This window comes from Idiotropiscis lumnitzeri, chromosome 7 (genome assembly GCF_059441095.1).
Source record: "Idiotropiscis lumnitzeri isolate Australia: NSW breed Sydney's pygmy pipehorse chromosome 7, RoL_Ilum_1.0, whole genome shotgun sequence".
Taxonomy (NCBI): domain Eukaryota; kingdom Metazoa; phylum Chordata; class Actinopteri; order Syngnathiformes; family Syngnathidae; genus Idiotropiscis; species Idiotropiscis lumnitzeri.
This window is the reverse complement of record NC_142397.1, coordinates 21,749,671-21,775,833: the sequence shown is the minus strand read 5'-3', so window position 1 is coordinate 21,775,833 and position 26,163 is coordinate 21,749,671. Positions and strand designations below refer to the sequence as shown.

At 42.4% G+C, this 26,163-nt stretch overlaps 2 protein-coding genes across 9 annotated transcripts in view; one reads left to right on the top strand and one right to left on the bottom strand.

Moving 5' to 3' along the window:
* Positions 1–7,662, top strand: part of LOC148334274 (mucin-5AC-like) — a 21,459-nt gene extending 13,797 nt beyond the window's left edge. For all 4 annotated transcript variants that reach the window (XM_088301429.1, XM_088301428.1, XM_088301430.1 and 1 more), the window contains 8 exons: positions 3,128–3,299; positions 3,540–3,649; positions 3,878–4,049; positions 4,276–4,385; positions 6,347–6,518; positions 6,698–6,807; positions 6,896–7,067; positions 7,371–7,662. In XM_088301429.1, coding sequence (XP_088157555.1) covers positions 3,128–3,299; positions 3,540–3,649; positions 3,878–4,049; positions 4,276–4,385; positions 6,347–6,518; positions 6,698–6,807; positions 6,896–7,067; positions 7,371–7,467 — 1,115 coding nt within the window. In that variant the 3' untranslated portion in view covers positions 7,468–7,662. The remainder of the gene's footprint in view (positions 1–3,127; positions 3,300–3,539; positions 3,650–3,877; positions 4,050–4,275; positions 4,386–6,346; positions 6,519–6,697; positions 6,808–6,895; positions 7,068–7,370) is intronic.
* Positions 7,663–14,681: 7,019 nt separating this feature from the next.
* nf1a (neurofibromin 1a) overlaps positions 14,682–26,163 on the bottom strand; it is a 118,877-nt gene continuing 107,395 nt past the window's right edge. For all 5 annotated transcript variants that reach the window (XM_088299937.1, XM_088299939.1, XM_088299938.1 and 2 more), the window contains 11 exons: positions 25,615–25,741; positions 25,075–25,206; positions 24,865–25,000; positions 22,893–23,053; positions 22,677–22,799; positions 22,483–22,601; positions 22,303–22,403; positions 21,439–21,581; positions 21,262–21,308; positions 19,531–19,747; positions 14,682–16,863 (listed from right to left, as the gene is read on the bottom strand). In XM_088299937.1, the coding sequence (XP_088156063.1) occupies positions 16,721–16,863; positions 19,531–19,747; positions 21,262–21,308; positions 21,439–21,581; positions 22,303–22,403; positions 22,483–22,601; positions 22,677–22,799; positions 22,893–23,053; positions 24,865–25,000; positions 25,075–25,206; positions 25,615–25,741 (1,449 nt within the window). In that variant the 3' untranslated portion in view covers positions 14,682–16,720. The remainder of the gene's footprint in view (positions 16,864–19,530; positions 19,748–21,261; positions 21,309–21,438; positions 21,582–22,302; positions 22,404–22,482; positions 22,602–22,676; positions 22,800–22,892; positions 23,054–24,864; positions 25,001–25,074; positions 25,207–25,614; positions 25,742–26,163) is intronic.

The following is a 26,163-nucleotide window of genomic DNA, read 5'->3' as shown; positions in this document are numbered from 1 at the left end:
TAATCTCAACCGTTCACACTTAGCTGCGAACCGCTCCAGTGAGAGTTGGAGATCACGGCTTGAAGAAGCCAACACTACCACATCATATGTAAAAAAAACAATACTGAGGCCACCAACCCAGACCCCCTCATTTGCCTGGGCTGCGCCAAGAAATTGTGTCCATATGAACAGAATCAGTGACAAAGGGCAGCCTTGGCAGAGACCAACCCTCACTGCAAATAAATTCTACTTACTGTCGGCAATGCGGACCAAACTCTGACATTGGTGGTACAGGAACCAAAGAGCTTGTATTAGTGCGCTCGGTACCTCGTACTCCTGAAGCACTCCACACAGAACACCCTGAGGGACACGGTCGAACGCCTTCTACAAGTCCACAAAACACATGTAGACTGGTTGTGCGAACTCCCATGCACCCTTGAGTGTAAAGCTGGTCCACTGTTCCGTGGCCCGGATAAAAAACACACCTCCTGAATCTGAGATTCAACTGCCCAACGGACCCTCCTATCTAGAACCCCCAAATAGACCTTACCAGGGAGGCTGAGTAGTGTGATTCATCTGTAATTGGAACACACCCTCTGGTTCCCCTTTTTAAACAGGAGGACCACCATCCCTGTCTGCCAATCCAGAGGCACTATCCTCAATGTCCATGCAATGTTTTAGAGGCGTCAGCCATGACAGCCCCACAACATCCAGAGCATTTAGGAACTACGGGGCTTTGACACAGAGGACCTTGTTAACCACTTTGGTTACTTATACTCCCGAGATAGGCAAATCTACCTCTTTGTCTTCAGGCTATCCTTCCTCAATGGAAGGCGTGTCCGGGGAATTAAGGAGTATTCTCCCCACCGATTCACAAGGTCCACACTATAAACTCAGATAATGGTGTACTGCTTCCCTCTCCTGTGATGCCGGATGGGGGACCAGGATTTCCTCCTCCCACGCCCAGGTTTTTGCTCCGGCGACTGCCAAAGCTGCATTCCGCTTTGCCAGCTGCTACCTGATAGCTGTCCCGCACGCCATAAAGGCCCGATAGGTCTCTTTCTTCAACTTCACAGCATCCCTACCGCCGGTGACCACCAGCTGGTTTTGGGATTGCCATGACAACAGGCACCAACCACCTTACAGCCACATCTCTGGTCAGCTACCTCAACAATGGAGGCATGAAACATGGCCCACTCGGAGTCAATGTCCACTCCTTCTCCCAACATGGGCAAAGTTCTCCCGGACGTGGGTGTTGAAACTCTTTCTGACAGGGGACTCTGCCAGTCGTTCCCAGCAAACTCCAATACGTTTGGGTCTGCTGGGTTGGACCGACATCACCCCACCATTGAAGCCAACATACCACCAGGTGGTGATCAGTTGACAGCTCCACCCCTCTCTTTATCTGGGTGTCCAAAACGTGTGGCTGTAAATCCCATGATACAGCTCCAAAGTCGGTCATCGAACTGCAACCTAGGGTGTCATGGTGCCAAGTACACATAATTTTTGAATATGGTGTTTGTTATGGGCAAACCATGACAGCACAGAAAACTAGTAACAGAACGCCACTCGGGTTCAGTTCGGGGGGGGGGGCGTTCCTCCCAATCACACCCTTACAGGTCTCACTGTCGTTGCCTACATGAGCTTTGCAATCCCCCAGAATAAGGGCATCCCCGGAGGGAGTGCTCTCCAGTACACCCTCCAGGGACCCCAAAAATGGTGGGTACTGTGAACTGTTGTTTGGTGCATAAGCACAAACAGCAGCCGTCCCCGCACCCTAAGATGGAGGGGTGAACCCCAATGTACAAGCGTCAATTCGGGGGGGGGGGGGGTCAATAAGTATGACCACACCTGCTTGGCATCTCTTACATTGGGCAACACCAGAGTGGAGGAGTCTCCAACCCCTCTCAAGAGGACTGGTATAAGAGCCCAAGTTGTGTGTGGAGGCGAGCCCGACTATATTTAGTCGGAACTTCTCTGTCCCCCACATCAGCTTGAGCTCCTTCCCTGCCAGAGACGTGACATTCCATGTCCCAAGAGCTAGTTTCTGTAGCCGGGGATAGGAGTGCCATGGTCCTTGCCTCTTTCCGCCACCTGACTCACAGAGCATCCGACCCATTTGGCCCCTCCCACAGGTGGTGAGGCCATGGTAAGGTGGACCCTCGTAGCCATTTCAGGCTGAGCCCAGCCAGGCCTCATGGGTGTAGGCTCAGCCACCAGGAGGTCACCAACAAGTTCCACCTCCAGGCCTGGCTCCAGAGATGGGTCACAGTGACCCGCGTCCAGGCAAGGTGAAATGAGGTCCAATAATTCTGTTCTTCATCAGGGGCCTTATGTAGACCACGCATCAAAACAGTTCAAAATTATAGCGGTCAAGTACGCTGTGCTTGACATTACAGAAACAGAAGTAGACTCGCTAGGGTCCACCCATGACTTTGGCAGGTAAACTGCCAAATCTCCCCTCAATGTTGTTGGACGTGCATGTGACATTGATAATTGGAGACCGCATTGCACCGCCAATCGTGCATCAGTGTGAGACTCACAACTAGCCCATATTATATTTTTTAAATGATTATGATTGTAATCGTGCCCTGCATTTGGCTGGCAACCAGTTCAGGGTGTACCCCGCCTACTGCCTGAAGATAGCTGGGATAGGCTCCAGCACCCCCCGCAACCCTAGTGAGGAGAAGCGGTACAGAAAATGGATGGATGGATGGATGATTGTAATCCATCATGATTCAGAGGGATTGTCCCACACTGGTGTCATATTGATGAATTGAACTAGTCCATTGCTACCGCAAGAAATGACGATGCACTAGTTTTTACGCCGAGCTCAGACTATCTTACCAAATTCTCGGATGAGTCCGGTGGGAGGCAACAACACAGCCACAAGCCTGCTAGACTAGACTTAAAACTGACACGAAAATGAAATTCCGACCATTTGAACATCAAGTGCACAGGCACTAGTCTACCAAAGTATGGCCCTATATGCTAATTAAACATCACAGGTCACATTCAGTTCCTTCATGTAAACGGCATACATTTTGGAGTCAGTTTTGAAAATAAATTTAGATGCTTTTACATTTGAAACCAAGAAAACAATAAAATTTACCACATTTTATCTTCTTTTGTGAATGCATTTCGTTAGTGTGCATGACACCGTGGTTCGATCGAGACAATCCTGGAGGGACGGGAGACTTCGAGTTACTCGAGAAACTCCAGTTTGAAAACCCAAATGAAATCTGCCCATTTCCACTCGACATTGAGGTCAAAACTGTCGCTGGAAATAGTTTGTCTTCAACAGGGGATGTCATTGCTGTGTAAGTACGACATCGACCACAAATGTACACATTCATTTATGGGAGTCAAGCAAGCATACCGCTAAATTGTATTCTCCTGTTGAGGTAGACATGTAAACTACTATTCATTGTGATCAGATCTGCTAGGTTTATTTAAGAACTTCAATTTCCCACAAAATACATGTACACTGAGTGTAAAGGCCAATTGAAGGTTATTACATTGTTTTGATACGATTCTTGTGACTCCTCTCATTTCTGCAGAGTAGACGCGACTACTGGATTTGTCTGTAAAAATGATGACCAGAAGGGAGGATCTTGCTCTGATTATCAAGTTCGTTTCACATGTCCCATAGATTTCTGCAAAGAACATGGTAATCGTGTAATCAATATTTCAACTTTACATTTAAAGTAATCACAAGTTGTGATAAACTCATGACAAAACAAACCAAGTAATCTGTGAAAAATGCTGATTAAAATAATTTCCCAAATATATTGATGTGGAAAGCTAGATATCAGTTTTACAGCTGTTCAAAATTAATTTTCTATCAGTCTTTTATTCACCAACCCTTGCAATGTACCTCCTTTTGTGATTTCTCCAGAATGCTGGACTCAGTGGTTTGATCGAGACAACCCCACTGGTGCTGGCGACTATGAGACTCTTGCTGAGCTTCGTCACGAATATCCATATTCTATCTGCACGGCACCATTTCAAATTGAAGTTGAAACTCTACATGGCTTCAGTGTGGCTGCAACGGGGGATGTGATTCAAGTGTAAGTACTCAATCCACCACTGATTAACACTTTCTTTTTCTTCTGCATATCTATTACATCTCATCTAGCATGTATTACATTTTTGTGAGAAAAGCATTAATACCAAAAATAATAAATACATATCTTGAGCAAATGGTTGAAGGCAAATTAATTAAAACAGTTGCTGTATTTATAGCTGAACCAACTGTAGAGGATACAAGATTGAGCTAATTTTGTTTTTCAACAGAGCTGACGCCCAGACAGGATTCATATGTGAAAATTACGATCAGAAGCATGGCATTTGCGCAGATTATCATGTTCGTTTCCGGTGTCCTCTTGATTTCTGCAAACCACCAGGTAACCATGGTTAAATTGTTCCTTGGTCAAATGAAAGTCAAAGTGAAAAGAGAAACAGTCATTGCCAATGCCTTCGGGCATTCTTAAAAACAGGTTGTACTCATTGAAACCACTCACAAAGTGGCTTAATTAGAAGTGCACATGAGACATACGTACTGTAGGTTAATAGACACATCTGGTATTGTCTCAATATTGTTTACTGGCACAGACTGTAAACGAGGGCTGGGCGATAAACTGAAAATTTACCGTTACCGAAATGTATTACAATAACCGACATCATTTTGCCCATGTCAGTAAATTTGGTGTTAAAAAACAAAGAAAAATCTTTTCTGTCTGCGGCTATGTTAATGCCCCTTTAAGACGGACGGCTACAGCGCGTGTAGTCACGTGACTCCACTCATCTGAACAAGAAAGAAAACTGACCACGCGGTCGTAGCTGGCGATTCAAATCAAGAAGCGGCTGACACGACTGAAGAAGAAGTAACGTTAGTTGAAGTTGTTCCTGTTGCGCTTGTCCCAAAAAGAAATCTGTTGTTTGGAAATATTTTGGGTTCCGTGAAGACGATGTTTGAGCAAAAGAACACGAACGACAAAGTGCGTCGTAATCACCCAAAAAACAACACACGCATGCTGTTGACTTGGAACTTGTGCTAAAAGTTCAAAGTGAGAAGCAAGGTTCGACAAGTGACAACAGCCCAGAATGGAGGCGACACCCTACGAGAGAACGTCTAATTGGTGGACGCGATAGCTTAGCACATAGCTAAAGATATAGCTCCTCTAGATACAGTGGAGTGCTCGGGATTTAAACGCCTCATGAAAGTAGGTAACAAGAGGTACAAAAATATTTGACGCACACCGTACTTCCCAATATGAGCAACATCTGGATGTCAAGTATTTTGCGTCCACATTCGACTTGTGGTCGAGTCGCAACATGGATCCCTGTTTGAGCCTGACTGTGCATTACATAGACGACAAGTGGCGACTGCGCGTCAGAGTACTTGAGACGGTACATTTTCCTGATGATGCACACTTGTTTATTTGGCATTGGCATTTCATTGACTTTTTTAAATTTTATTTGGCATTTTGTTTACAGGCGACTAGCTCCTTTGCAGATGGTATTATTCATATTGTTTACAAGAGACCTTTACACAAATGTAGGCCTTTGCACATGTCATTACAACATCTTGGCGCAATCTATTTGCAGAAAAAGATTTTGCGAGAGGTACCCCTTTTCTCCTGTTCTTTGTGACATTGTTCAAGTCATGCAAAGCAAGCTATTTGCAATGTTTATAATGATTTGTTATTTCTCATTGAAAGTAATGTGTACCAGTTGGTCAATAAAAAAAAAGCAGTTAATATGCATTTCCTGCATTTATTTTGATTTTGGTCCACGGGGGGAATTCATCTTGCATTTATCGTCATTGAGGTAAAATTGCTCAATTTATCGGGATATTGATTTGAGGTCATATCGCCCAGCCCCTCCTGTAAACTGTTTTTCAATAATTTATGGTATATTTACCAGGTTTTATTTTTGAGGAGTGCTTTGTGTTAGGGATTTTGTCTGTGTTAAATTTGGATTTTTCTTATAATTTCTTTTGCTCTAACTTGGTTTAGTTAGAAAATACTTGTAATTTGACTTGAGCACATCAAAATGATTAACACTAAGGTTAAAAGTAAACAACAAAAATGTCCTCAAATGTTAGCTCCATAAATGAATGCCGTTTTGAAAAGTAGTGTAAATTATTTTTATGTATTGCCAATCCGACACTATATTATCATGACTTTTCTTGGAATTACACAATTTTCACATTTTCAGCCTTCAACATCGGTTTGTATGGTATTTGGTGAGAAAGTCTGCTAAAACATAGTGTGTTGAGTATGTCACCGGACAATTGTTGTTCATTTTGAACTAATTATGGTCACCAACCAATCTTCTTCCTATTCTTGGACAATTGCTTCAGAATGTTGGACTGCGTGGTTTGATATTGACAACCCCAGAAAAGGAGGCGACTTTGAAAAGATATGTAAAATCCGGGAGAAATTCCCATCCAAAATGTGTGATATGCCATCTTCCATTGAGGCCCGCACAAAATCTGGAGCCAGTGTGGATTCAACAGGCGATGTGATTCATGTGTGAGTAGCAGAGACACAGCAAGGCTTCATGTACATTGTCTTGGAAAAAAGAAACCACTAACTCACAGCCATGAAGTGAACAATTAAGGTGCCTGGAAGAGATGAATTCTCAGGTCAAAAAAATAAAGTTGAGAATGAGTAAGCACAATGCACTGATTGACCTCTAACTCTCCATGCAGAGCTGACGCAGTAACAGGTTTCATCTGTAGAAATAAAGACCAGAAGGAAGGGCGTTGTGCTGATTACGAAGTGCGCTTTAAGTGCCCCCTTAACTTCTGCCATATGGATGGTAAGTCAATAGTCATATTTAGATACATACATATAAAGATTTGAAACATTCATTCATCAAAAGAATCATATTATTGTCCACCAAACAGTGTGCTACACCCAATGGTTTAACAACGACAACCCGTATGGAGTAGGAGACTTTGAGCTTCTTTCTCACCTGAAGCCACAGAATCTTGATATCTGCAAGCACCCTCTCGACATCGAAGTTGCCACTGCCAATGAGGATTATCCTTTTCAGCACACCGGCCAAATACCCTACATGTTAGTTGGCTTCATGAGAAAATCAATACTCTAGAGTGTGTCTGTTTTCCCTGCACCAACTAACCAGTGATCATCTGTTGTCTTTGAATGATCTTTAGGATATTTAAGTTGGTTGTTGAAATTGGTCAGAATGGAGCTTGAAAAGAACTTTCGTGTCAATAGATTTAGTGCTCTCATATGTTGGTGTGAACTCTCCAGGGATGTTTCGTTTTAAATGAACCCTAATATGAAAATTCAACCACATTCTGATATATTTTGCAGAGCATACTGTTTGGCTAATGCATTTTCATTTTTTTTTTCCAGATATAGTGCCACTGAGGGATTTGCCTGTCGCAACGAAGACCAGGAAGAGAAACAATGCCTTGACTATAAAGTTCGTTTTGGATGTCCTTGCAAATGAAGTGCAGTCTAATCAAATTATGCATAATAGGGGTTAACAATTTTAGGAAAAATTTGTATTGAGATTTTTCTGAAAGATATTGCGATTTCAATTTAATTCGCGATTTTCTTTAAAATGTACAGTGACATTTACAAACATGACAAAAAATGCCATTATACCATGAAAAACAATAAATTAATTAAATTACTGTTGTAATTCAAAGACACCAAAAAGGTGTTGTGTGGGGGGCAGTTTTTTCCTCAAGTTTTTAAAAACTACTTTCTGTCCAGTATAATTTTGGATTCATCTGTAATTGCGCATATAACTGCATCAATAAAATCTGTGTCAATCAGCAACGCTGAATCGATTAAAATATATAATTTTGAAACCTATTATTGTGTAGATCTCAAAACTCAGTACTCTTTGGAGCAAAACAGCAAATATTATTGATGCGATAAATAAATATTTAATATACGTTTGACATCAAGGCTCTTCGTCATGATGACGTCACCCGTTTACGTCTTCTGGTCTGAGTCCGTCTGCTAAATTGTTCATGTAGCCGTTGTCTTATTTTATGTCTAAATAGTATTGATTGTAATGCAACATTTCTGTTCATAGCTGATGGCACTCTGCCCTAACACAGTTCTAGCCAGACTTCTGTTGTAAGTCGACTGTAGACCTAAGCACTTATTTGAGTCAAATCCGTGTTTTACTTTAGCAATTAGCATGTTTAGCCACTCCTCGTTTAAAATGCTACTTGGTAGTGGGGTCGTTTATTTGTCACCACGGAGGAGATGATCGGCGTCAAGCAGCTCATTGCTGCTACTGCCGTGCACGGACTTGCATTCATTGAAATAAATTACTTCCGTGATTATGTGAGACAGCAGGATGCTTTTTTCTTTTTTTTTTTTTAATCAGTACAGCGCTGGTTCGCCTGACCTGCTTTGTGAACATGGGTCACACACCGCAGCTTTGACGATCTCGAAATTGTTATTGAAAGAAATGTCAAATATATGACAAAGATTCTCTAAGTCGTAAAAAGCCTATAGGTCAAGGTTAAAACAGATGGATTAACATTTGATTCCAACATATCTTCAAACATCTTCAATTCATGCGCGAGATCCACAGGTTGTTGATGACGGAGACGGTATCTTATCACATCGTTAAACAGGGTGAATATGGTGGGTACATGACCTACACTTAGCTCATTTTCCCAATTATCCCAAATATTTTGAAACGTGTCGATCAAACCCGACCAACTCAAAAATATGACATGTTGCACAAACGATTCCCAAGGCTCCTGAAAAATCGTCAAAGACATGGCACGTACGTTTTTGCATAAACAATAAAAAATTTTCAATGAAAGGGTCTTTATCATCGGGATTATATGTAATTGTTCTATTTATTATATCTGCCCATCCATAGCTTCTATAGCCAAAAATTGATAACTTTCTCAACACATTACCCATTTTTATTCAAAGTTAATATTTTCTATAAGATATTCTTCGAAACTATCAGGTTGATCACGGTATATCATAAGACGGACGTTCTCATCCAATGTAAGGCGGTCCGGTAAGTTCTGTACGAGTGTTAACTCCACCATTAAGATCTCTGCAACTCTTTTGACTGTTTCTTTATCCGTTTTTACAGAACACAAATTTAACAAGTAGTGAATACACTGTAAAAACTTTCTACCGCAAAGGATTGGCATGATGCGATCATATTGTTGTCTTAGATAATAATTACGTCCTAGGTATGTATAGCTATGCAAACAGCCCCGTTTTTTGTGATACTTTATCAAAAAGCGTCTGACCATGTAAACAATCGCCGCTTTAACAACTATTACGACATCCATATCAACCCATCCCTTAGGAGGAACATCTCATGACATATGTTGTACATCATCCTCGGAAATAGGGGCAGGTCCGGGACCAGGTTCGATGGCGGTTTGAACCTTAGAGGGCTCAATCAAACTGTTTGAGAGCTCTTGTTCGGACCAAGTAGGTAGTCGTACCTGCTTGATTTGTGGAGATTCTGCTTGGTCGGACCAACTGGGCAGCTGGACCTCCTCGGTTTGTGAAGATTCTGCCGACGATGCGGGGGTCATCGGAGGTGTCGACGGCGGAGTCGGGGAAACGGGACGGCTCCACCCTGAATATGATGAGTCGCCAGTGTTGTACGAGGATACAGCAGAGGTAGGTAAGGTTCCCGTGCCGCACACCCATAAGGAGTATGATGGCACAGACTGGTCCTCGTCTGTTTTTGTAAAGGTTCCAACCTGGTCTACATTTGTACAGGCGTCAACCTGGTCCATGTTTGCAGTTGTCAGGGTCTCTACTTCAACAACCGTAGTCATATCATGGTTGCTTGTAGGTTCATCCACATCGCTATCTGCAGTACAAAGATACTTTTATTAAATATTATATAGCTATTGATTATAGAAATATAGTTAAGGATTAGTTGCATCATTTACCTGAAGAAATTTCTGCAATGTTGTTAGAAACCTGATCAGGTGCCGTGGTGGTTGTCACCCTTCTTGGTGTGATGTCCATGGCCAGGCGGCGTCTTGTTCTGAACGTCTTCATTTTTAGAGTAGGTCTGGCTCTTCAGCCGGAAAAATTGGTTTGTCTGTGCAGAGCGTGACTTGGGCTTTGGTTGCATTGAGACTGGGGGCGGGATATGATAGGAGGGGATGTGCTTTTTTTTGACAGAAGCATAATTCTATGGGTCGGGCGGGCGGGTTTGTCTATGCTTACACACACACAACCACAACTTGGGTGTCGTCCTGCTGTTCAACTATAGATAGGAAATACGTGAAAACATGTCGGGCATGTTTGCAAAGATGACTTGGGGGTGTCTACAGCCAACTTAGAATACAGACAAGATGATGTTCCTCCTTGAAATGTAAAATAATTGATTAAATATTACCTTAATATCTTAGCTGCTATTTCTTAACCTAAACACATGTTTTTTAACCTAACTACATAATATTTCTTAGCCGTATGCTGTTTCTTAGCTGCATGCTATTTATTTTATATATATTATAATATATAATATTATATATATATATAATATATATATATAATATATTCTAATATCTAATATTTCTTTGCTTAGCTGTATGAACTACAAACATGGGGGTTGCCTAGCTGCATACTATTTTCTTAACCTAGCTGTATGCTATTTTCTTAGCTTTATTCTATTTCTTAACCTAGCTGTATGCTATTTCTTAGCTGTATGGACTACAAACATGGACTACAAACATGGGGGATGCTGGAAGTAGGAAGGATGTGACAGAGGGAAATAGGAGTGTGCTAGGGGCAGGAGGCGGGAGGGGTGGAGACATCAGACTTCATTTATGACAGATGCGTGATTCTGTAGGGTGGGGAAATATTAGAGGGGTGTGGAAATATTTGATAAAAGCGTGATTCTGTAGGGTGGGGTTAATTTAAAAAAAGCGTGATTCTTATATCTCTTATAAGGAATCCATGGTGGGCCGTGCATTTCACACGTAGGCCTTCAGTAAAGACCTACTTAGTCCGACTTGAATAAACACTCATAATACCATAATTTATGACACCACGGCTGGACAAATAATATACAGAAACACGCTTACACAGTACTGAGTGTTGGACAACCTAGCTTCTCTTGAAAGGTCCGTCTTGAAAATGGCCTCGCAAGTGTATCAGTGTATTTAGAAAAAAAAACATTAACAAGGTTTATTCATTTATTTATTTTTTTTGTAAATTCGGCGGGCCAGATTAAAACGTTGTGGCCCCCGGGCAGTAGTTTGCTCACGGCTGCTCTATAGAGACACAGACAGGACGTTAGACGCCCAATAATAATGCTGAAAATGTGGCCAAGGCATTCCACCTGACTGCTTTGGCCGTTGAAGAAAAGGCGTTAGTTTAGGTTGTTTACCATTTCAAACAAAAGACAGAATCAAAGATTCCAGAGATTTGACGAATGGCGGACCAGAGCAGGAAGCCACTGAAATTAAAACGAAAATTTGGGGAGCAACATAATTTTGTGTTTATAAGGGGCAGTAACAATAGAGACCACTTTGACAAAAGCTACTTTAATGCTCAAGTAATGGGAGAAAAATAGCTATGAACAGGTTTTGAAAATAGTAAATGGTCTTTCACTTGTATAGCACCTTTCCACTTATTAAGGCCCTCCAAGCACTTCACAATGCTGTCACATCTACCTGCTGATGACATACCATCAGGAGCAACAGGGGGTTCAGTATCTTAAGTACATTTTGACAATGTCACGGGGATCAATTCCGCAATCATTTGGTTGGGAAACGACCAACATATCCAAATTGCTCATTCACTCAAGTCGAAAGCAACCATGAATTGAGCTTTGATGACTCATCGTTAATCAGAAACAGTTTGCTTTTGTCTAGTTTTATTTTATAACCGGACAATTTTCCAAAAGCATCCAAAGCTCGTAGTATTGCAGGTAATGACCTAAGTGGGTCAGACACATCGAACAGCTAATCATCAGCGTAAAGCGAGACCCGATGTTCAAAACAACCCCTATGAATACCCTGCAAAAATTGAGTGCCTCAATTGCTAAGGCAAATAATAGGGGGCTTAAAGGACAGCTTTGCCTCATTCCACGCTACAGTTTGAAATATTCTGAATATTGGCCATTTGTTAAAGCTGAAGCCAAAGGGGATACATACAATTGTATCCATGAGCACAATAAAAGGCCAAAGAAAAACTATTCAAATGAAAAAAAACCCCAACTAATTCCCTATCAAATGCCTTTTCGGAATCCATAGAGACCACACATTTAGCCTGATGATTGTTGGATGTGTAGATAATGTCAAACAAATGTTGAATATAATAAAAGGAATGGTGATTTTTAACAAAACCAGTCTGGTCAGGTGAGATAATACTGAGAAGCACCTTTTCCAACCGACGTGCCAGCAGCTTTGACAAAATCTTCACGTGACTGTTCAACAAACAGAGGCTTATAAGAGATGCAGTCTAATGGGTCTTTGTCCTTCTTTAACGACAGAGAGATACAAGCCTGATGACACGTAGAGGGAAGGGCAGCTATCCCAAGCGAATCACTAAAAATTAAACTCCAGAGATCATCCATAAATGTTTAAAAAAAAATCAGTAGAGACAGTGTTGTTTTCCTCAACGATGACAAAAATATTTCGTTAATGACCACTTTTTTTCCCATGACGACAACGAGACGATGACGAATAAATGTGGCTCTGATAACAAAAACATGAATTAGCGTACATGAATTTTCGGTGATGGGACGAGACAGGACGAAATTACAATACAATACACAACAACTTTATTTATATAACGCATTTTACAACAGCTGGAGCCATGATATTGTTAACGTGTGGTCCGTCAGATGGTCAAAATTCATGACATCCCTTCCTACATGTAATCTGTCTTTCAAAAAATTGAAATGCTGGTGCAACCTATCCTTGTTAGGGCACGCCCACCGCCAGGACAAGCAGACAGGGCACATGCAGTGAGTGAGAAATGGTAAGGTAGGGGAAACGCCAGCCAAGCTCCTCTGCATTAGCACTAGTCATTTTGAAGAGAAGCGAATCAAGCTCCGTAGGCTACTTGGTTCTGATAAGAACAGCATGTGTTACAAGTGAAGGAGACATGTTTGATAGAGTTTGTACTTGAACAAGTCTATTTTGTAATAACGTTTTTGTTTCCATTATTTATGTTGCTTTAAGTGAAATAAAGCCGGGAAAATCTTTACCTAAACCCTGACCAATTGACATGTCATTTGCAATCAACAGCAAATGGCAAAATAGCTGCCCACGGAGATGGATTAAAACAGGTGTATTTTGTTGCTTAATTCATATTACACAATCAATCAGAATGCTGTGTTTAGAGTAGTGGAGACAGATAGAATATAATATTGTACGGGAATTTTTCTTATCTGACCTCATCTCTGACAGGGGCCCGCAGTTTACGTCCCTGCTCTTAACTGCAGTCACTGAGGGTGAAGCGGTAAAGCCGCGCTACACCTGCGAGGCAATGGGCTCTCTCAAGGAGGCCCGAATGAGCTGGTTTACAGCCAGCTACTGTGTGTCTCTGGGAATTCTTCCCAGATGCAGTACTATCCGAATTTTTTTCTGGGTTCCTTCATCTCGCCACGGTCTCCCGCAGTCCTATGTGGCCGCGGACCTATCATTAGCCAAGTCTACATCTACATCGTTTGCCATGACAGCCTTCGGACCCTGCTGCAGCCACCCTTTGAGGGACTCTTCTGGGTGGTGTAGGCAGAGGATTAGAGCTTTTTGGTGGACATTGGAACAAACCATAGCGGATCACAATATACCGCCTCCTGTTCAAGTGGATGTTCTACTGCGACACAGCTTGAGAACAAATCACATGACAACCCAGGCAACAGGTGAGCCATGATTGGTTGTTAGCTGAGCCCTTAGGTACTCTGACGTAAGCGGCAAAGGCTGCCCCGAGATGGATTAAAAACAGGTAGATCTTGCTACTTACATTTTGCTGCCAAAATGGTTGTATTTTTTTCTGACTGTTCTTTTCAACTAGCAGAAAAATGGCAAAAAACAAAAACAAAAAACAAACAAAAAAAAGGTGACAGGTTGAAAACGTATTTAAACAATGAAAAACGTATACCACTCTTGGTTGAAAAAAAATTGTTTGCTCCACCCCCACCTCTGCTTTTGAGCAGCCAGCAGAGCGTGATCTGAGCAGAGCTGTCCATACCTTCCCGTATAGAGCAGGACTTCCCTAGCCTGGCAAGCCAAAGACATTGAGAAAGTGAGTTATAGACCAACCCCCTAACCATGGCTGGGCCTTGGTTACAAACAGTCTAAATTAATTTCAACGTCACTCTTTGGTGGATGAAGACGATCCTCTTAACATTCAAAATGGTGTCTGGGAGAGACAGTTTGTTTCATTCAGCATTAAATGACCAGCAACAGAGCGCCGCGCCCCCCCCCCCCCCCCCCAACATCTCGTCCTCTCTGTGATTGATTCCTTCGAAATGTCTGTTTGCTCAGGTTTGCACTGATTCAGAAGTACCAGAGCTTAATGCGACGACCCAGCAGACCCAATTGCTGGTACAGCGATGAGTCTGGATTTCCAGGCCAGTGATACCCAACCCTGTACCGGACCATGGAGCATCTGGGACCGGGCCGTTGATGGCTTTTGGGGCCGAACTAGGAGCTGCAATTTACTGTACTGTTCACCAACTCAAGATCAAGCTATGGAGAGCAAAACAATTTATTACTAACACTGGATAGCTCAATTTGTATATTATTATACAGAACCTAACTGCTTTACAAAAACAAAATGATACAATATCACATATATATACAGTGTAGTAAATATAACATCTCAAATTGTACACAAAGTATTTACAGCTGTCACACTTACTGCATTAAAAACTCAACTCAAACTAGTACACTACTGACATTGATTTTGCATAACATCAAATAAAACATGCCACGTTTTTAGATTTTCTTTCCAAACCGATGACCATTTTTAAATTAGTGCAAGTCAACCACTTGGTTAAGACGTTACGGATACATCATCCTCCGAATTTTCTTTCATACAAATCAAGAACTCAAAACAATCTGGGAACATGTGGCTCAAACAAAACTGTTTTTAAAACTGTTCTGGACATTTTTTAGATTATGGGGAAATGGACAATTTTGAGAACTTTTTGGGGAGCACTGCAAGCAAATTGAAAAGCAAATGAGATCAATATGTTCAATTTTATGGTGACAATGAAAGAAGAGATGATCAAATCACTTGTTCAAGTCAGCCTCTGCCAAATTAAATCTCAAGTACCTCAAGTGAAATCGTGAACACATTTTGGAGATTAAGATTAAGATGAACATTTGGTCCACAGAATAATAATCATAAAAAAAAACTCTTCCCTAATTTCAATTTATATACCATTCACAATTATACTAATGCATGAAGAGACAGCATTTTTTTACTTCTAAAATCTAAAAAAAAAAAGAAAAGGATCTCCCGTAGTTGTGTCAAGACAGATATTTAATAATTTCCTTCAAATTAATGCGTTTAATATCAATGTCATCTTAACTTCACAAATTTGTTGTAATAACTAAGGATGGGCATCAAGATGGAACAGAGTCAAACTCCTCAATTGCAACCCCAAAAAATAACCTTCGCTATGGATAAGATGAGCGACATCTATGAAGATTTCTCCAAGCATCATTACACTAAAAAATTTCTCTCTAATAAAAGTTTAAAATAATTTGCTATTTTTTTTAAGAAAATGAGAAGTGTCCTCTTTGTTGTTGGTGTTTTTTTTTTTTGCTTTATAATAAATTGGTTTGAAGCATACTGAGAGTTTGTGGAGGCCAGTTGTCACCCTAGATTATACAAATAAGAGCTTGATTATTGCCTAACATTTTGTTGTCACCGTGTAAACAAATTAAAAGTGTACCTTGCTGAGATACTAAGATCACGCAACAAAACAAAAAAAAAAAAAAATAAAGGTTAGGCAAGATAAACACTCAGCTCAGAGCTATTTACAAAGTTGCGTTCCCCGTGAACAGTATTTGTGTTGCACTATCTAGCTGTACAGGATTAAATACTTCTCAGGCAATCGGGTATATGGATGATTGTATAGCTGATGATCACTGGAGGCCAGTTGTGATGGCACCTCAGTAATTAGTACCTGTTCTTTGTCCCCCACGAGGTTTGACATTTACAAATTGTACACACTGAAAATCCTGACAAAGGCACACCATGGAGAAAACGTCAACATCTTCCTTAACATCAGGACAAGTTGTTTTAGTCTGTCTCTGCAAAACATGTACATGACTTCTGCGTCCGAGCAGGACCGGCGGGAAGGTCTGTTATTACAGAATACGTTTGGTCCATGACGCCATTTCATCGGACGAAGGCCAAAGGACGAACTTTTTAGGAGGGCAAGAAGTGTCCCATGCAACCTTTTACAGTTCAAACTAGACTCGTATTAGGGTCTTCGTTTTGTATGGGCATCTTTGAGGACTTCCAGCTGAGCTTGAGCTGAGCTTCTCTTTCACCAGACGTTGTGGTGAACGTTCGAAAATTACCTCAAGCAGCACAATAGTTAAGCTAATATTACCTCACCTGTCCCGCAAAAGCAACTTTGATGAAGGGGGAGGATTTCAAACAGTAAAAATGTGGTAAAAATTTAAATGCAGCATGAGGCCAGTTTTGGCAGACGGGTGAGGTTTTAGAGGAGGGCAGGGAGGGAGAAGCGCCGACGGGGATTCTATGGACCATCAAACGATCTTTTTGATGCTAGTTCTCTTGAAGCTGCCGGAGCTGCGTTGCTTCTGCACCTGGCTGGCCGAGCCGTGGCGAGTGCGACCACCACTGGTCAGAGCTGAGCTGGGGGACAACTGGACATTCTCTTTATCCACACCTAAAGACAGATAGAGGGAGGGATTAATTACACATACCAGTGTCTACGCATGGCAGCAGATGAATAAAGTGATATCAAGTGAACAATCAAAATACACAGTTTAGGAACAAATGAACCATCATTATACGCAGTACAGTGAACCCTCGGTTATCGCGGTTAATGGGGACCGAGACCACCCGCGAAAACTGAAAATCCGCGAAGTAGCGGCGCACCTTCAAAAATGCTTAAAAAAAAAAAAATAATATATATATATATATATATATATACGGGTAGAGGGAGAGAGAGTGAAATTCATGTTATAACAAAAAAAATATATATATTATTAAAACGTATTATTTTTTTATTCCCCAGCCATTATTTTTGTATTTATTCAATTATTTTTGTATTTATTTAATTACTGCGACTTTTACCTGCTGGTACGCCGTCCGGTGTGCTCTGTGAAATGAAAGGTGGCATTCTTCATTTATTTATTTATTTATTCATAACTGACAGCCTCGCACTCCGCTCGTGCCCGGGCGGAAGAGGTGCTCCTCTTCGACTTAATTGTCACGCACGCCGGACCTGCTCCCCCGAAGCGTGTCTCCGTTCGGTTGAACTCTGTTTCATTTCGCCCCGCTCGTGTCCCGGGCGGAAGTTGTTCCTCTTTGGCTTAACTGCCACGCACGCCGGCCGGTCTCCTCCGGAGCTCTCGCACGGTCCCGAACGGAGCGAAATGTCGCCCCGCTAGTGCCCGGGCGGAAGTTGTTCCTCTTCGGCTAAACTGCCACGCACGCTGGCCGGAGCTCTGGTACGGTCCGAACCGCGCGAAATGTTGTCCCAAATCGTGCCCGGGGGAACGTGCTCTTCTTCGTCCACTCTCCTCTTCGCCCACGCTCTTCTTCGGCGCACGCCGGCCGTCTAACCGCTCCAGCGCCCCGTCGTGCCGCTCGGCGAAACTACAATGCCCCCGAATATTTTTTAGACCCGCGAAGCACTGAACCCGCGAAAGGTGAACCGCGAAGTAGCGAGGGTTCACTGTACTTAGTTTTCCCCCCAAAACATTTGCGTGTACAATTTTACAAGAAGTGGTTGCGCAACAGGGTCTTCTTATCACAGGGAGTTCTGAGGTTATGACAGCATAACGCTCCGTCAGTGGCGACATAACCCGGTCGGAACATACCATATAGTCTATCATTAACGTGTGCCTTATCAGCAGAAAAGTCATGAATAACACTAAAGTTTTTGGATCAGAAATGAAAACAACTTCTAAGCCATACATACTGTCCAAACTAATCAATTGAAAAACAATAAGCACAGCAATTAATTTGTTGTCTATGACCACGTCAGGACTTTCATAAGGATCTATTTGTCCACTTCCTGTTTTTTGACATTTTTGGCATATTTCATCACACTAATGTGTTTCCATGCAGTCAAACCTTTCAAAACCCAAATATTGGCAACATTCAGGCTTTAACAGGGCATGATAAAACCCACTAAAGTCAGAATATGCTCATGAAGACGGTCCTCCGGTTACAAATGAGTTATGTTACACTGTTGGCAATGAAACCTGAATTTCAGCGTAAATCCAAATTAACTCTTTAACACCCCCTAAATCTGTCCCCAAAATGACCTGCACGCGCAGAAGACGAGACGAATCTCGCAACGTTGCGTTCATGTTCCTGTGGTCCAGTGTATATGGGCCATGGACGTATCTTTTTAAAAATCTCCTATCTACAGAGGAGTGATTCAGGAGGCAGTAAAAGTACAGTATTTAGGGAAAGTGAGTAGGGTGAAAGACATGAATAAGTGTTTTGATAGTATAATTCAGAAGCGGAAATATTTGCGTCATTATGTTGTCTGTGCCTTGCAGTTTAGACAGGACATGGACACCTTGCTGTAATTAATGGAACATTATTTCTGCTGTGAACCAGATAATCCCGCAAGTCAACATTCAGCCATCATACAAGGTTCTCGAGTGGCCAAGTCCAAGTCCAAACCACAATCCAGTTGTAGTACTGTACTGTATTTAGCCTGGGAAGCACTTAACTGTGACCACTTCATGGCCGCAGTTGGTGTCTTTGGATAAAAACAGAAAGCGGTAGAAGAACTGTGTTGAGTAGCATGGAGAGAAGAGGAGAGAATGGCAAAACGCAAGGGATCGGTCAATTACAAGCATCTCAGCCACAAGCAACATATTTGGCGTGTTAGACCAAAAATGTGCGAAAAGAATGACAATAGAGAGGCGAACATGCAACAGACACAGCGGGACGTCTACTGGAAATGCTACAGCATTCATGAATGACGTGTCAACAGTATGAGCCGAGCCGCATTTGAAAGAGATCATGTCATCTGACGAGGACTGACGAACTATACTGCGATCGATAAGAGCAGAGCTTCAGAAAAAATTTGAAGCTATGCGCAAAATCCCTTTGTAGCTAATATGTAGCATTTTGCTAAGGGTTTCTGAAAATGATTGAGAATATTCACCGTCAAGTCATGCTTCTGCAGATGTGCTATACCTGTACCATTATTAACAAAAAGTTCGATTGCAGTTGGTGCAGCATGCACAGATTGCCATCCCATGGTTCCATGTATTGCAAAGAGAGGTTAAAAAAATCATCATGCTTCACAGGAATACAACGCATCTATTTTTGGAAGCTAGCAGTAATGTGCGTGCACGCGTGTGACCTGGTGAGTGTTGCGAGGTGGCCAGTGAGGTCATGGAGTTTGACAGGTTGAGGTTGGCAGTGATGCTGAGCTGGCTCTGGCTGGTGGGGGGATAAGGGGACGTGGGCGTCCGTAGCTGCTCCTCCCCTCGCTCCTCCTCAGCTGCTGGCAGGTAGCTGTCAATCAATGCCTCCAGGAACTTGACGATCAGCTCGGCATAGTCTGGAATTTGGGTCTGCTGTGGGGTGGACATGCGTGTGGGGAGAGAACTTTGTTAACGCCACTTACTTCAATAAGTTTTTAAATAAGTTTTGATGAGACACCGTCATCCACAATTGCGTGTTGACAAATTACTCGCATACACCTCATCATTGTTTGATTATAAGTAAATCAGAAATCAGAAATCCCTTTGTCATTGTACTCAAGTGTGCAACGAGATTAGAGAGCTCCCCTCTCCAGTGCAATACGACAATAATAAATTTGATAAATAAGAGAATAGTTAGTGCAATGGAAAATAATACTGAATAGGGTATATATAATCACATCACGTTGCTGTTCTGCAAGGTAAGGGTGGTCGTGTGTGTGTGTGTGAGAGTTTAGAATGGAGATGGCTCTTGGAAAGAAACTGTTTCTCAGTCTATTGGTCCTTGATTTGATGCACCTGTAGCGCCTGCCAGAGGGCATCAGGTCGAACAGGTGTGAGTTTGGGTGGGTATTGTCTTTGACGATATTGAGAGCCCTGCTGAGGCACCGGGCGGTGTAGACGTCCGACAGTGAGGGGAGAGGGCAGCCAATAATCCTTTGCGCTGTTTTGACTGTCATCTGGAGCCTCACTCTGTCCGCCTCAGTGCAGCCGCTGTACCAGGTGGAGACACAGTACGTCAGCAGGCTCTCGATGGACGAGTGGTAGAAGGCCAGCAGCAGCTTCCTGTCCAGGTTGAATTTCCTGAGGACTCTCAGGAAGTGCAGACGCTGGTGGACCTTCTTTACCACTGCTGTGGTGTTGTGTGTCCAAGAAAGGTCATCGGAGATCTGTACTCCCGGGAACTTGAACGTGTGGACCCTCTCCACACACACGCCTTCGATGCAGAGGGGGGGGCGGCACCGTCTTGTTCCTCCTGAAGTCGATGACGATCTCCTTTGTTTTTGCAATGTTGAGTTGCAGTCTGTCGTCCTCGCACCAAGCCGTCAGTCTCTGGACCTCCTCTCTGTAGGCTGTCTTGTCACCTTCCGAGATCAGACCGACCACTGTCGTGTCGTCAGCAAACTTGACGATGGTGTTGTTACCGTGGGCCGGGCTGCAGTCGTAGGTGTAGAGGGCGTATAGGCGAGGGCTCAGCACGCATCCATGAGGGGAACCGGTGCTCAGCGTACGGGTGGAGGACGTGTAGGGGCCGAGCAACACAGTCTGGGGTCTGTTGGTATGAAAGCTTATTCTAATGCGTACAATAATAAAAGTACCTGAGGCCCTCTGCCTCATTGGGACCAGATTGGTAAAGAGGCTCAGTTACTATTACTAAGATGCAATTCTCACCTTTTGTCTCATATTCATCGATTGAGCAGAAACTCAAACGTCTTCATATTGACCGTGAATTGACCGTGCCATTGCAATATTTTTAAATGGGGACTGAATGTCCCAGTTAATGTTTTAAATGTATTTTCCACAGCTTGTGTAAGATTCTAGCAAGCAAAATATGTTAGTTGTATATGGTAGTTGGTCTAATTAACAAGTATAGCAAGAATCCCTCTTACCTTTGAGAAAGGACCAGCAAACCTCCAAAGTCCATTAAAACCAAAACCTGTTAAATGAAAGGAGATGAGCAAGGTCAATGTGAGGGGAGAAAGTGACAGACATTGTCGGTTTGTTGGAATATAACCGCTACTTCGAGCAATTGGGAAGAGATGAAGATGTGCGACCAATGATCTTACTTTGCAAATAGGAGGGCTGGTACTGTGGCGGTGACTCCTCATGATACACCACGCTCTGGACAATGCCATGTACAGGGTTTAGGAGGTTTGTGTCCTGGCACATGGACAGCACAGTGTTGATCTTGGAGTCCAGCAAGTTGTGTCTAAGCAGGAGAAATACACACATGCATGAACTTCATCGTAAACTAGATGCATGTTAAGGATGAAACCCCATGTGCAACTATGAGGTTTTATTCGGACAAATTAGTGTTAACGTTAGTGTATCTGCTTATTTGAGCTTGCTCAAATATGGAAGCAAACGCATGACATTCATTCCATGGAAATGTTTTCATAAGTAGAGTTTGTCGTAAAATTTAAAGATTTAAATCAGGATACACTTTCCCTTTTCATAAATACATGACTAAAACATGTTTAACTTTTGTCAGATAGTCTAACTTTTAGAGATGCTTCACTGTAGTCGTAAAACAGGCGGTGAGAGAACACAGCTTAAAAATTCATTAATCATAATTAATTGCAATTTAAACTCTCCCCAAAATATGCCCTATTTTATACATAGCACATTTTCACAACCATAGGGTGCACCGTATTTAAGGGCGCAGTCTCCGTTGCATGTGCTTTTTCTGTATTAAGCACATACAAAGGGCTCACCGTATTATTGGGCGGAGTTGAGTCAAGACATGCCCCACCGCTAAACAATAGCAAGCAAGCATGCTAGCATGTGGTTGGATTGAATGAGGTTTAAAAAGGCAAAACTGAGTTTGTCACATGTCTTTAGCAGTCCAGCAGGTGCTAGGGCAACTTAACAAGCAGTGAGTCAGACACATTGCCATGAACAGCACGTGATCACACAACTTAACTACTTACACAACTGGAAAAACCTTTGGGAAGACAACGCTCGCTTCAGCCAAATATTCATAAAGAATTCGCTGATCAAAGTCATCTGTGGTATATTTAACCTGGGTGGCCTGGTAAAAACGAGAACATGGAACTTTTAGCAAAATAAGAGATACTGAATGACGAGTTCAGGACAATGTGCTTCCTCACCAACACAGTGAGAAGGAGGGCCTGGATCTTTGGGTCAGTTAGCACCTCCTCGTCCAGCAGAACATTAGACTCTGAAACAGACACTTTGCGAAGGTGGGAGTTTCCAATTCTTTGAGTCTCTGAAATTATGAATGACATGAAATAGGTCAGCAAACCATTCTGTACAATAAAGGAAACGCTCCCGGATGACATACCCATCTCATAATCGTTTTCGGCAACCCGCCTCATTTTAGGCGGTGTTGTCAGGCCTGATTCCATCTCTGATCTCTTTGGTGCTTTGGAGTCAGATATGAGATGATCGAAGCTCTTTCTGGTGCCTTCGAAACATGCAACCACAAGAAAATTTATTTACAATAAAGGGATGATAAACTTGGATAAAAGTGCATCATTCGCTCTGGATCAGGTTGTACCCAAAAGCTTCTTTGTAGTAGCTTGTGAGGGCTGACCCATGTCCAGACTCATTGACTTGCGTGTACGTGGGCTGATCTGCCCCACTGTGGGGTAATGATGAGCAGAAAGATAGCGCTCTGAAACCTGAGGGGATGTCCATGGTTGAGTTTCTCGTAGTGTTCTGTGAGGAAGAGGAAAAAAAGCCAATGACAAATGTCTGTCAAGAAAGGTGTTTTTGTCAACGATGACAAAAATATTCCCTTTTTTTCCATGACGATAACGAGACGATGACGAGCTAAACGTGGCTCTTTGATGACGAAAACATGACGTGATGTACATGACTTTTTGTTGACGAGACGAGACAGGATGGAATTTATAGCATGTGGTCTGTCAGATGTTCAAAATTTATGACATCCCTTCCTATTGTACGTGTAATTTGTCTTTCAAAAAAATTGCAACGCTGGTGTAACCTATCCTTCTTAGGGCACGCCCACCACCGGGACAGCATGCAGGGCACACGCGTCGCACGCAATAAGTGAGAGAGACGTAAGGAAGAGGATGATGCCAGCCAAGCTCCGCCCTCCGCATTAGTAAAAGAGTCATTTTGGAGAGAAGCGCTTTCCTAAAAGTGATTCAAGCTTGGTAGGCTACTTGGTTCTGATAACAGCAAGCTGTTACAAGTAAAGACGACGTGATAGAGTTTGTACTTGTGCTACTGTATTAGAACACGTCTACTACAAGTCTCGTTTGTTAAAATGTTTTTGTTTGGTTTATTTATGTTGCTTTAAGTGAACTAAAGCCACAACAGTTGCCAAATAAAATGTTTTGGTTCTCTGCTTATTTTGGAGCAAAGATCAATGATTCCTCTGGTTCCAATTTATCTCTTTGTAATGCATAATCCTTAGTAGTCGATCAGAAAGTCTTTGCTATTGGGTGGAGACCTTGTATGCCTAGTTTTAACTAAAATGGACTAAAACCTTTTTAAGTTTTCGTCAACTAAATTTGACAAAAACTAGTCTATAACCTATTTTTTTGAGGGGGGGGGGGTTTACGTCGACTAAAACTAGACTAAAAGTATCTTGAATAGGAATGACTAAATGTCACGAAAAAAATATGCATTTTCGTCCAAAAGACAGACTAAATCTCAAATGCCTGCCTCCACGAATGAGATGAGAAGCTTGGCGAAACGCTTGGCACGCATACACATCCCACATCCATGAAAATCACGCGCACACATACCTGTTATCACTGCCTTCGTTGGATTCCTACTTTCCCCCTTGACGAAAACTGAGCTGCGGAGAACGCAAAACTAAGCTGCTAGTCAGACTGGTTGTGACGCATTCCCCCTTTCTCCCTTTCATCCTTCCCATTCACTACTTGTGAAGTCTCGAGAACTGTTGTACATGCCTTTAATATACGCAGCACATGCTGAGTTTTTTTTTTCCCCAACGATTAAGCCATGCTCCCTTTCATGGAGATTGGTTAGTATTGGAAATATCTTTCCAAATTGAAGTGATAGAGTCAAATAATCAGTTTTAGGACCACCCGACAAAAAAAAAAAAAAAACAAAAAAACAAAGTAAAAACATTATATACTCTTTCAACTCGGAAACATAGCGTTCTATTTTACATAAAAAATAAGAGAAATAACAAATGTAAATTAACTACAGGCTGTAGTGCAAGCTATCAACAAGTTTCTGTCTCACAAGACATTGAGGTGAGTATTTATAACATGCTGGATCTTTTTCACCTGTGTAGTGTGTAGTGTATTTTGTCATGTTATGGTTGCTGGAGCGTGTGTGTGAAGCAAAGTGTCTGTCTGATGACTGTCAGATGTATGCCGCTCAAGGTGTTTTTTTATTTTATTTTTTTCTATGTGCCACTTATGTACACAAAAAGGTTTGACCGCGATGTCTCTGATGTTGAGCACACACACACAGACAGAGATTGTGTGCGTCGACTTGAGCCATGACAAATGAAAACACTTGCTCACCTGCAGCTGGGATCGCTTATGAGACTGGAGTAAGTGTCCATTGGTACGGGGTCTATTGAGAGGTCCGAAATCAGTAGCGACTTCCTGTGCTTGAGGCTGCAGCGACTCCGGACCTCCTCAGAAACAGTAAGTAGTGCTGCAAAGAACAACCGCATTAAGAGTTTTACTAATAAAAGGCAAACCTAAAAATGGACCCAAGTTGTTACATACCAGCCAAATAAGCCACACTCTGGGTATTGACTTCAAACTTGTCACATTTTAGGTGCTTGCTGATGAGAGCCAGCAGCGTGTGCAGGATTCTCACTGTTCTTGCTACTGTGGTCGCTGACGGATGTCTGTAACCTGAAAACACATGACCAAAAACACACAGACACCATAACCAATTGTATAGAAAATGTTAACCTATAGTGTTAATTGTTCAACTGATTCAACACACGTTCAATGGGTGTTCTGTGACACTGAAATGCCTACATGTGCAAAACAGTTGAAAATGAGCTTAGACATTTAGTGTTATTTACTTGTCTAGTCCATGTCCGGAACCCTGTCTCATGCACGTAGCATATGCTTGTCTCAAAGTTTAAGCCATGCAAGTCTAAGTATACACATACACGCACTAACCCCACCCCCCACACACACACCCCCCCCACGCACACGCACACGCACACATACGCTTTCACACACAACATAAATCCAACCTATATGCTACAGAAATGTCTCCGTTAATGATATTCACCCAGTGGGGGTTTTTACCTTTGAGTAGGTGGCCCACAAGTGCAAAGTTGAAGTTGGCACTGAAGTTGAGGCCAACAAAGTGATCCATTTGCTTACAGTGCCATTCCAAAGGACGCCTGATCTCCATGAACACCTCTTCTGGACTCTGAAGGAGACCAAAAAAAAAGCACATGTTGCTTAATCAATTCATTGAGCACCTGTCATAAAAAAAAGAAGAGGCACTCCAGCGTAATGGAGTGCCTTATTGGAACGGATTTCAACTTCAGTGGGCTCTCAATGTTTTGCCCTCTTGAACGGGAATCAGAACTTTCAACTTGAGTTCAACTTCAACCCAATTTAAAATGGCTCTCAGGGCTTCTGCGTGTTGTCAAGGAATAGGGGAATAGAAATTTATATTCAAGACCGTGTACAGTGTACATAGTGTCCATTTTAAAATGTCTTCTATACCAGGGCTCACCAATTCTGGTCTTCAAGGGCGCATATCCTGAATGTTTTCCATCTCTCCCTGCTGCAGCACACTCGATTCAAATGAGCTTGCTGATGAGCTGTCCATTTGAATCAAGTGTG